The 11486-nt window shown below is 41.5% G+C and overlaps 1 protein-coding gene across 1 annotated transcript in view; it reads right to left on the reverse strand.

Moving 5' to 3' along the window:
- Window positions 1-10804, reverse strand: part of LOC306914645 (dual specificity protein phosphatase CDC14AB-like) — a gene marked incomplete at both ends in the record, with an annotated part of 30984 nt that extends 20180 nt beyond the window's left edge. Inside the window, 6 exons of the mRNA XM_079491791.1 lie at window positions 221-287; window positions 959-1038; window positions 2742-2834; window positions 2988-3063; window positions 9598-9688; window positions 10756-10804. Of these exons, the coding sequence (XP_079347917.1) occupies window positions 221-287; window positions 959-1038; window positions 2742-2834; window positions 2988-3063; window positions 9598-9688; window positions 10756-10804 (456 nt within the window). The remainder of the gene's footprint in view (window positions 1-220; window positions 288-958; window positions 1039-2741; window positions 2835-2987; window positions 3064-9597; window positions 9689-10755) is intronic.
- Between the last annotated feature and the right edge of the window lie 682 nt (window positions 10805-11486).

Below are 11486 nucleotides of genomic sequence, written 5' to 3' on the forward strand. Positions count from 1 at the left end.
GAGGGAGGGGGAGAGAGAGAGACTGTGTGTGTACCTTGGGAGGGAGGGAGAGAGAGAGAGACTGTGTGTGTACCTTGGGAGGGAGGGAGGGAGGGAGGGAGGGAGAGAGAGAGAGAGAGAGAGAGAGAGACTGTGTGTGTACCTTGGGAGGGAGGGAGAGAGAGAGAGAGACTGTGTGTGTACCTTGGGAGGGAGGGAGAGAGAGAGAGACTGTGTGTACCTTGCGTATTCCTTGTAGGCAGTCGAGGATGGTAAGGTTATAAGAGCACTCCACCACCGCTGCATCCCTAGAAGACGCACGCACACACACAGACACACACACACACACATAAAAACAGAATAACAATTTACATTTTCCGTATTTAGCAGCTCTTAATCCAGAGCGATTTACAGTAAGCAATAAGGTAAAAATATATAATTTCCTAATATTTGAAATGTACCTATTTATATATAGATATATATTTATATATGTAACTATTTATAATAATAGAAAATAAATGTAATATCTTTAATTTACGGTATATTATTTTGTTGGCCTATAGTGGTGTTGATTCTAGCCTCAGTCTCCTGCCAACAGTACCACCTATGCAGTGACTGAGGTCAGGCATCAATATTGACCTCACAATGTTACAGTGAGTGAGCTGCACTGCCCTTTGGGTGTAATCAGTGACACCATCGACACCAGCCTGAGTGCCATGCATGTGCATGTGTGTGTCAGCATGTGTTTGTCATGATCGTGCAAAGCACAGGTTAAGCTGGGATTTGCCGTTTTCCCAGTATCTCTGGATAGGCAGTAAAGAGAGTAATACAGTCATGACACACACACACACACACACTATTTTGGGCATGAAATTGTAGACATTTCTTTTTTGAAAATATAGGGCTTAAGTGTTTAAGAGCAGAACAGGCCATAGGACAAGCCTAATATAGAACATGCAGGCCAAGTTATTTTTAGTACCTAAAAGGCAGATAGGCTGTGTTGTTCCCTGAGATCAGAGTCCTGTAGGCCTCTTCTGGACTCCTCTTCAAATAGATTACCTAGAGAGAGAGAGAGATTATTTTTTAAATATAATATAAAAGTAACACAAACATTCCCAAAAAAGCAAAAATCTTCATGAATCAAATTTTTTTACAGTAATTTCATGAAGAAATATTGTTTTTTTCCATAAATTAGAAAACAAATGAAGTAGGCCTAGTTAAAATAGCCGATCTACAAGCTCTCAACACGGCGCCAAGCACATTTGCCCGTGTCCCGGGCAAACGTCTAATTTCTCTTCTTGAGTCTCGAGCTAAAGAGTTTGGGAACCTCTGAGCTAACAGTGGCTAGTCTGACTTGGACCGGGGGCGGTCTGTCAGGGGGAGCTGGGAATACGGCCGTTCCCCGGCCCATGACTCCAGGGCTTTCCAGCTGTCAGATGATCACGATCACACATAGGCCCAATTCCAATACCCAAAATCTTTAAATATGTGGCCTAAATGCCGCTAGGTTGAACTCTGCTAATAAACAAACGGCAGCGATTTGCATTCGGACACTGACATTATACATTATGTGATTGTCTACACCAGGCATGTGCAGGGGGGGGGGGGCTAGGGGGGCTTGAGCCCCTGCCCCCTCAGTGCTCTCTGCAGGCCCTGGTCTACACGATTGTCACATATTTCAGCAGGTCACCAATTTCACCGTAACACGGCCATGCTGGAGTGACCGAGTGTGAGTGAGCGAGTGGCCGTCTGGCCGGGATTTTGGGTATTGGAATTTGGCTATAGTCACAGACCTTTACTTAATTGGTCGCACTTTGCAAGCCCTGCTTGTACGAGCAGCAGGCAGTCTGCCCATTCAAAGCATTATCGCAGGGTGCTACAAATTATATCTACATCCTGTATGTGGCTCTTATTTTGAAGAGGAAGAGGAAGTCTGTTTCGGTTGTAGACAAGCTGCCATGAGACAACTTGTTATGATGAGTCTAACCAAGTACTAGTAAACAAGAAGAACCCACGTGGATTAAACACAAGCTTTTAGCCCAAGTTCATATATTTACGATATGAAAACCATGCATCTGTGACTTAAACAATGTACACACTTTGGAAGTACATTAAACATGGAACCACCTAATGCCAGGTGACTAGTTCATTGTATAAGTCTCATGCTGTCCCACACTGCTAAAATCATCAACAACAGCTGCCCCAAAAACATATTAACAGGTAAGCTACAAACAAGTGATTTACGTTACTGCCAGCAAAAAATGTGATGTTATCATGCCCTTAAATATAGTGCTTGTACTTGGAACTGTTTGGCCGCCGTGCCAATTCTTATCAACATGTTTTAGTTAATTAGTTGGAAGTGGGTCCGCTGTGCACTGTGGTGCTGGACTCTTAACTCTCAAATGCTTTGAATTAGTGTGAGAGAAAACTGTAGTAAGACCCGCAGTTGTGGGGACGTGTTTTGTTTTAAAGCGATGTAACGTCAAGCTCCGATGGGTTGATTATTATATCGCACCACAATGCATTGTGTCGTGCAATTTAGCCGTGATCGTGATTTAGCCTATAATGACATGCCCAAAGTAGGGACACCAGGTTGAAAAGTGGTGAAGAGACGGGTGTTCAGCTATGATAAATGGATGTATAATGGTGCTGTATGGATCCATAAAAGGATCTATGTGTGATAAATGCATGTAAGGGGAGGTGCCGGGAATGGATGAATGAATGGGTTGGTGACAGACAGACAGACAGACAAGCATACTTACAGCATAGGCACCTATGAGGGCAGCAGCATTGGCTCTCTTTCTCTGGTCATAACTGGTGTAGTGGACTAATTTCTTCCTGCATATCGTTAATGACTGGAACGACAACAAGTAAATCAATGTGTCTGTAACCCGACGTGGGTTGCAGGACAATTAAAAATAAAAAAGACCACGAATTGATAGCAAATAGTTCCCAGGTCCATGTAATGAGATGCAAGGTCATGTTGCAGGATTGACGGATGATCTTACCTTAAGCTTTTTGTTGAGTTTACAGCAGTACTTATACAGCATGCCCAGATTGAGGGGTCCAAAGTCTGCATAGAAACTGACACACACACACACACAGAACAATACAAAATTATGTAAATATGAATAAAGCAAAATAAAATCTCACAACTGGAAATGTTTCTATGACCAAGTCCAAATATGCAATGTGTGAATCATTATGACAGGAGCCCCCACGTACACTAGCACTGATTCCTAAACAATTAACACAATATGTAAAATTATGATGAAACATTGTTGCAGTTGCTGCTGTTCTACATACTGCCATCCAGGTGAAGAAATCACAGATTGAGGATTTAACCTTTGCTTTTATAAGAAATATCCAAGACTACTAAGATTTTACGGAAGATACTAATATGCTCTAATCTTAAAATAATATTAATAATAACCAAAAATAGCCAATCTGCCATCTCTCAATGTGACTCATTGAGAGCTTGTAGATTGGCTATATGTATGCTGTGCAACATGCTTCCATAGAAAATAAGACATGCTGCTGGCTTCTATGGAGTCCAAAAGTCAGTCAATTTAATCCATGTGTAATTATGTAACTACATTATGTAGGCTAACCAACAAAAGAGTATTATTGATCTCAGCATTAGTGTGTCTGGAGTCTTACCAGTTCTAGGAATTTTGTCTTGTTATGGTCCGAACACCATAATCTATTTTTTTTTGTTTTGTGCGTTTTACAGCTAACACATTTCCCTAATTCTGTTGCTAATTTCCAACGTCGTGCACTAGCTGTGGCCCTTTGTCACTGCCAATTAAGCCCCGTTGTTGGGCCGGGGAGGGTGTAGAATGTAGATCTATAATCACATGCAGTGTTGTTTTTGGCAGCAAATTTCGATTTTAGTTTTAGTCGTAGTCTCTTGAAACGTTTTCATTTTTTTGTCACATTTTAGTCACCCGGAATGTTTTAGTGTTAGTCTAGTTTTAGTCGACAAAATATCATAAGATTTTCGTCGACTAAATCTACAGATGATTTAGTCGACAAAAATGTATTTTGGCTTGAAATGTACAAGCTTGTAGTCTTTTACTTATACTGGATCTCTTGTCCACTAGTCCCTTCCTAACATTTTAGTCTAGGTTTTATTTGTTGACAAAATCGACAGTATATTTAGTCTTAGTTTTAGTCATCATAGCTTACTTTTCATTTAGTTTCCATTTAGTTTTCGTCAGTGAAAAAAGGTAGTCGACAAAATATTTCCGTCTTAGTTTTAGTCGACAAAAACAACACTGAATCACATGTCGTCTCTAATACAATTGGAGTCAAATCAGCCACTTCTTTTCATTTGACAGACAGACAGTGAGTGAGTTGTTTCACCATTCAGAGCATTGATGTATGTGTGGAGGTTCATTCTCTCTCCCCGTCTGAACAAGCGCCTCAAACAGTCAGTGAGGACTTAGTATACAATGCCCTGCCAGCTTCCCACCCATGAACACTGACTGGTCATTATTTCCGTCCCAGTATTTTCCCTCTATCGACTCGACTAGTTTTTCATACATCACTGTCATGTATTATCGCCAACTGGCACCACCCATCCAAGTTGGCTAAACAACATCATATGGCATGGGGTTAATAACTTAAGTCATAATAAGTCATGACATTTAGATTTATTCTGCAAATCAATCTTTTCTCCAGGGACTAAATGCATTACATAAACCAGAATGAAAGCCTATATATAGGCTACAGTGCATTGTCTATCTCAAGCACCCTCAACAATCAAACAAACAATGATAGGCTATGCTGTGGAACATGGTGGTGGTCACTGCATGGTCAGTGATACACTATGTTGTCTCTGTCGGGTGGAAACATAACAAAAATAACATTGGTACATATCTTCATCACGTCATGGGACATACGCTTCGTAGCATGACGGAAAACATACCTGCACGGTCTGCTTCCGTATATGTACCGTGCCAGCATATGACGTCATATCATATGCTGCTAAGGGACATACGCATCGTAGCACCTGACTGATAACATTACTTGCACGCTCTGCTTGCGCAAGTAATAACAATACAGTAGCAGATGTACAAGATCAACACGCACCGCTTTGCGCCATGTTTTGAGCTTGTGTATCTGCTACATTTGATGCTTTTGTGTGACACTGTAGTGTGAACAAGTAGGGTGTTAATTTACCAAAAAAAGAAACTACAGTTTTAAAGAATGAAATTGAGTCCAAGGCAAGCCTATCAAACAGCGGCAGCATGCTTATCATGCCAACCAAGTTAAGCGAGGGTTGACGAGGAGCATGAGGCTGTTGGCACATGGTTTAGCGAGACATAGTTTGAGTGCCTGGAGTTCACCGTGTCCGGTTGAGTTGAAGTGAGATGGTTCACCCAGATTCATCATTCATTACAGAACTTTGGAAAGGTGTTGAACGCTGCAACCATGTGCCTGATTCGTCTCCATTACTTAATATGGAAGATTGCATTGACAACCTGGGTAGAGCTTCCCACGTGAACAACCTGGATTTGTTCAATGGTTATTGCCATTGGCTGGTGCGACTGACCGAGCGTGTGTCTCACATCTCAGCATATGAGACACCTGACTATTTTCTACAGTACACTGCTATGGCTTATGGCAATTCCTCGACTTGCATGGACCACATGCAAACCCTAGAGCCCAGGCCTCTTTGACAGTTTGAATCTTGCCAAGTGTGAGTTCCTGCGCATGGCGTGCGCTGTGAACTATTTTTAAATAGCCAAAGTATAAACGTATAAAACAATGCTTGTGGTTGAAATCTAAAATGACACTGACGCTTTCCTGGTCTTAATGGGTCAAAAATAACCATCAGATTCATTGGACTTAGTTATTTCCACCAAAAGAAAATCTCTGGGATCTTTCCATTGTTCTGTTGCCAAGAGACCATCTCATACTTTAGATTCATATTGGAGAAAACAAAATCTTTTAATCTTTTTTTGGAGTTGGCCCTGACCCTGGTAAACCTCCTTTAACTCTGCTCTGGAAAAGTAGCGAGCCTTTGGCATCACAGGGGTTGAAGTCACATTTTAATTAAACGACATAGTCACAATATGGTGCTAGATACAAATATAGTCTACAGATAATCATCAGGACGATTTGACACCTAAACAGGTCTTTGCAAAGGACAGAAATAATGACTTCACTGCCTGACATGTTCTACAGTTCCGTTTCACGTCCTTTAAGTAGATTATGACTCTATGTCAGCTGATTCATGGAATGTTGCGCTTTTCTACATGTTCATGTTATAGAGACCATAACTTCAGTCAACGGTTCTTAGTTTGAAATTGCACCCATTGTAGGCTAGTTAGTTAGTTACTTTATTGACAAATGTATAAAACATTGGGTCCAAACAATAAAAAAAAAAATCCCATGAATCAAAAACTTTAAAAGGTACAATACATTAAAATATACAATACACAATAAAGAATCCCTTTACAACAGGAGCTTTCTATTGCTCCACTAGTGACAGGCAGGCATGTAGCATACGCTACAACCTTACAACTTAACTCAGTGCCTGAGTGGCTCTCATTCATCAGAATGCAGTGTTAAACCTACATGTATGTACAAGCTAATATGGATATTGAATATGAGCAGACTTGGCACCTTTTAATATACGATATTTGTCAGACTTTATGCAAATCTACTTCGAATTACTGTATATCATGGGGCCAGAATTGTGTCTTATATTTATTGGAGGAATTCCAAAATGGACCCTATGTAATGTTATGTAAATGTATTCCACTGTTTGCCTGTCTGTTTTCCGTTTTGTGTTTCTTGTGAGGACTGCGGATGAAAATTAGCAACTGTGCTATATCCGGTGTATTTACGTCCATGTGACGTCCATTAATATGCATTGTCCTGTCCAAATAAACAAATAAAAGTAAAGTAAAAAGACCTGATATAGGTGAATGCTAAAGGTTCTGAAATGTTGACATGCTAACTCAGGACTCAACACGAAACAAACTGATATTGCATTACCGTCTGTTACCATTCTAAGGGCCCTGTATCCGTCAGTGCCTTGCTGTTCATCCCTAAACGTATTATTTATTTATTTTAGTTTGTAGTAGAATAGTTCAAAAATAGCCGATCTACAAGCTCACAACATGTCGATGTAGACATTTTTGAATGTTTTTCAAAATGGTAAAAAAATAAATAAAAAAGGTTTAGGGGTTAAAATAGGGCCCATATATATGTCTCCACTAATATGCTATTGTCTCTTCAAATAAAAACAAAAATAGTGCCAGCCAGGCTGCCTATAAAGCCTCTAGCTGTTACAAGACTATCCTGTCTGTTTGAAGCTATGCATGCAGAGAAATGTTCTGCAACGACGTAACATTTCTGCAGAAATGTAATGATATATTCTAGTCAGAGCAGGTTTTTGTCTATTAGTGTTTACTAACACAGACCCAGTCTAAAATACTGTAAATGGTGTTGCCCTAAATCCCTGTTCATCACCGGAACACAACAACTGATCTCATCCTGACCTATATCTGGCAGTGGGATCAAAACCATGGCTTAACTTAACCCGTTTAGACCTGAGGACCATTCTACAAATGTCTTCTAAATCCTGACAGTTTTCAGAAAAACCTATATTTCTATGTCAGTGGTTCTCAAGTTTTTCATGTCAAGGACCCCAAAAACTATATGTAGTTGGCCACCGACCCCCATCTGAAAATATGTTGTTCCACGGACCCCCCCAGAAGCAAAGATTTGAGTTAAAAGCGTTCGCTCTGAAAGATTTGAACCACATTTTTACGATCTTTCAAAAATAGCAGATCTACAAGCTCATAGCGCGGCATTGAGTGCCGCGCTACGAGCTTGTAGATCTGCTATTTTTCAATAGCTAAAGCTAAAGTATAGCATAATGCTTAAAACACCAAATGGGGTTCCCGTCCAGAATGTGTAGTGCTTCACATACAGACAGAGCGCTGAATTCAAATGAATGATCAGTTAACTTGTGACTGTGAGCATATACTATTTATAGTAAGTGATACAACTTCTTCTCAAATGAATGACTTGTGTTGTCCTATTGAGCACAGTCCATTTTAATTCAATTCCGAATGAACGGCGCACTTCTCACAGTAAATGAATGGCCTACTCTGAATGGAAATGGCTGGCTCGATTGTCATTCAGTCCTAGAATACAACTGGATCACGTGGAGCTACTTTTCAATTATGAAAAAGGTTCATGAAACTACATCTGGAATGAAGGATGTGTTCATTGTGCTGTGATGTGTTCTGTATTTAGCTCGGAGCGCACTCTTGGAGTCGCATAGAGTTCTTGCATGACATGTACAACCTAGCCTGGAACTCACCTATGCTTTTTATGGCATAGGCAGCTCCCTTGCGCAGCTGCGCGACATGAGACTAATTACTTAGAGCGACAGAGAGAGAGAGGAGTGTGTGTGTACATGTGTGCGTGTGTGTGAATTTAACAAAGGTGCAGACGATCAGAAATCAGCAGAGAGTGAGCGATGTTTGCACTACGCTATGCCGAATTGAAGTGGACTCGGACCCAGACTTTTTTTTCTCCCTGGAAATAAAAACGTCTGGGTTTCCGAGGCTATGTACAACCTAGTACATTGTTTATCCTGCGCTCAGGTGTATTATAGGTATGGTTGTCCCGAATCGGTGCCGATCACATCATTTTCAAATGATCGGAATCGGATCGGGAGCAAAAAAACATGATCGGGACATCCCTACTAACGATATTATATCCATAATATCATGATATAAGACTGGATATTGTCTGTGATCTTGGATATTGTACTATTGTGATATGGCATAAGCGTCCTATAAAAATATAAATATCGTATCGGGGAAGAAAAATCGGGACATCCCTAATAATAGGGGTAAAGTACACCCCCACCACCGTGGATTCTAAGGGTCATGGCCATGTTCGGGGGAGGGAAGGCGGGTGGCGAGGTGCGATCTTTGTCACTGCACGTACTCCTACGAGGGTGGGGGGGGGGTCACCTGTCAGTGGGGAATGTCGAACGGGAGGAGTACAACAGAGGCGTTTATGTCCTCCTGGTGGGGGCTCCTCACTGCCAGGTGAGCCAGTAGGATATAACAGTACGTCCTCCCGGTGGGGACTCCTCACTGGCAGGTGAGCCAGTAGGATATAATGGTACGTCCTCCCGGTGGGGACTCCTCACTGGCAGTAGGCCAGGGATGCAACAACAGTGGCAAGCAGTGGGAGGAATGAATTGGCATACCTAATTTGGAAGATGAAAAAAAATGTGGCTACTCTAAATAAACACTGACGAAGGCATGGGTAGCTGAAACGTGTGTTTCTTGTGGCATGTAAAGATACAACAAAAGAGGAAACTCACTCTTGCCCTGTTATGTTATGTGTGTGACCTTATTTATACAATCTGTCTGCTCATTTATTTGTGTCGTCACGTGTTTATCCTGAGAGTTGATCCTGTATATGCCTACAATTGGTATACCGTCCTGAGAAAATGTGTTTTGAGAGCTGGAGAGACAAATTGATAAATTAACTGAGGATTAGGCCTACGTATATCTGTCCACTGTGCTAAAGGTGAAGCATATTTCTATCCTCCTCTGCCTCTGTCCTGTAGCTTACCTCTCATAGGTGAACTCCTCATCCGTGCTGAAGTAATGTGTGTTGGATGTGTTCTTTGGTTTGACACGGACAGTGGCAAAGTACAGGCGATCTGTGATGGAGAACAGACAGACAGATTGACAGGCAGCCAGCCAGGCGGATCGAGCACCACAGATTGATGGGCAGATGAAGAATAAACAGGCGAGACAGACAAGCATATGGGTTGTGACAGATAATATGGGCAGATGACAATCAGGACAGACAGGGAGCAAATTGCAAATCTTGATGAATTGATTACACAGGGCCACAATGGAAACAAGCACTCAGGGCTTTTTTTGTGTGTGTTATCCTTTTAGCACCATTTGTACCACTGTCTCTATACCTTTTTGCAAACTGTCAAGTATCAATCAATTAATCAATGCATGTCACACAGGAAGGGAGTAATACTAATGACAGGAGGTCAGACAAGAGCAAAACATTTACTTGTTTTATACTATCGAAGTCAGAATCACGTCATGTTTGACTAAGTTTATGTAGGCGTGGGCCTATAGTTTAGAGCAGTGGTTCCAAAACGTGTTCATGTCAAGGACCCCCAAATTGACACTAATTATCCCGCGGACCCCCATTTGAAAAGACATGCCAGGGACCCCCATAAGAGAAGATTTTTACGACTCTAGCAGTTATTCTCAACCCGATTAATTTCAAGAGCCCCAGTTTGACATGCATTGGGCTACGGACCCCCATTTAATTTAATGGCATTTCTATCTCTGGGAGTGTACAAATGGAACATTTGTCTCAAAGTTACAGACCCATAAGGGTCCATTTGGTTCCAAACTATCATTTAGCTGGGTACCCCCTGGAACTCCCTCAAAGACCCCTGGGGGTCCCCGGACCCCACTTTGGGAACCACTGGTTTAGATTCTAGACACAACAGTATAGGGGGAGATGAGAATCGACCAGCATTTGTAAGTATAGCCTATACACTAGGGTATTTCAGAAGTTGTGGCTGTTGTGCTATCATTGAGAATTGAAATATGTAATTGTTTTAATGAAATATTTTGCCTGCTGGAAATGTTGTAATTTCTAAATGTTGAAATGGTGTTCACGTGTGCTTAATAACGGCTTTTTTTCTCCATATAGGCAATTACTAGGCAGTGCTGTTTATAGAATATTACCTACCTTTGATAAACTCTGATGACGAACCGCACTGTTCATATTCCTCTGCCATTTGTTATATTATTGCAGAAAAGTCCTGAATGATCCTGTATAGACAGTATACAGTATATACAGTATACAGTATAGACCAGTCTTTATAAAAAATAACAATAAAAACAGCAGAAAAGTGACCATGGGATTAAAATGTCCCCCTTTGCTGGAATAATATAACTGCTGTGGCTTGACTATTTCTCCATCATTTCTCGGCTCGAAACAAACTAAACTCGTGAAAGGAGTGACGATCGCCCTACTTTCATCCTGCGATGATGACCCACGCTGCCACGCATTACTTTTCTGAAACGAGTCGACCGCTACTCGGGGGAAAAGGGACAAAATCTCCAATGCAAATTAATTAACTCCAGTCCGGACACATAGGCTACATCCAAAGCTCCAAACCTTCACACTCCTAGTCCTAACAGCTCGTTGTCTTTCTGACACGTTGAATCCGTGGAAGTAAAAACTGTTCATAAAGTGTTCCATCCAGCGTGATTCACAGACAGTCAGACTCAGACATTTCCAGTGGCAGTTCTATGCGAAGAGACAGCGACCACTAATCTCTCTGAGTCTGCACAGTGCACTGTAGTCATGTGCACGAACTGCACATGCTCCGACCAGACTACACGAAAACAATAATAAGAACTGGGTGGGACAGTCAGTCCGCCTTATTGCAGTTGCTGACCTGTGCGTGCGTGCGC

This window comes from Electrona antarctica (assembly GCF_951216825.1).
Source record: "Electrona antarctica genome assembly, chromosome: 1".
Taxonomy (NCBI): domain Eukaryota; kingdom Metazoa; phylum Chordata; class Actinopteri; order Myctophiformes; family Myctophidae; genus Electrona; species Electrona antarctica.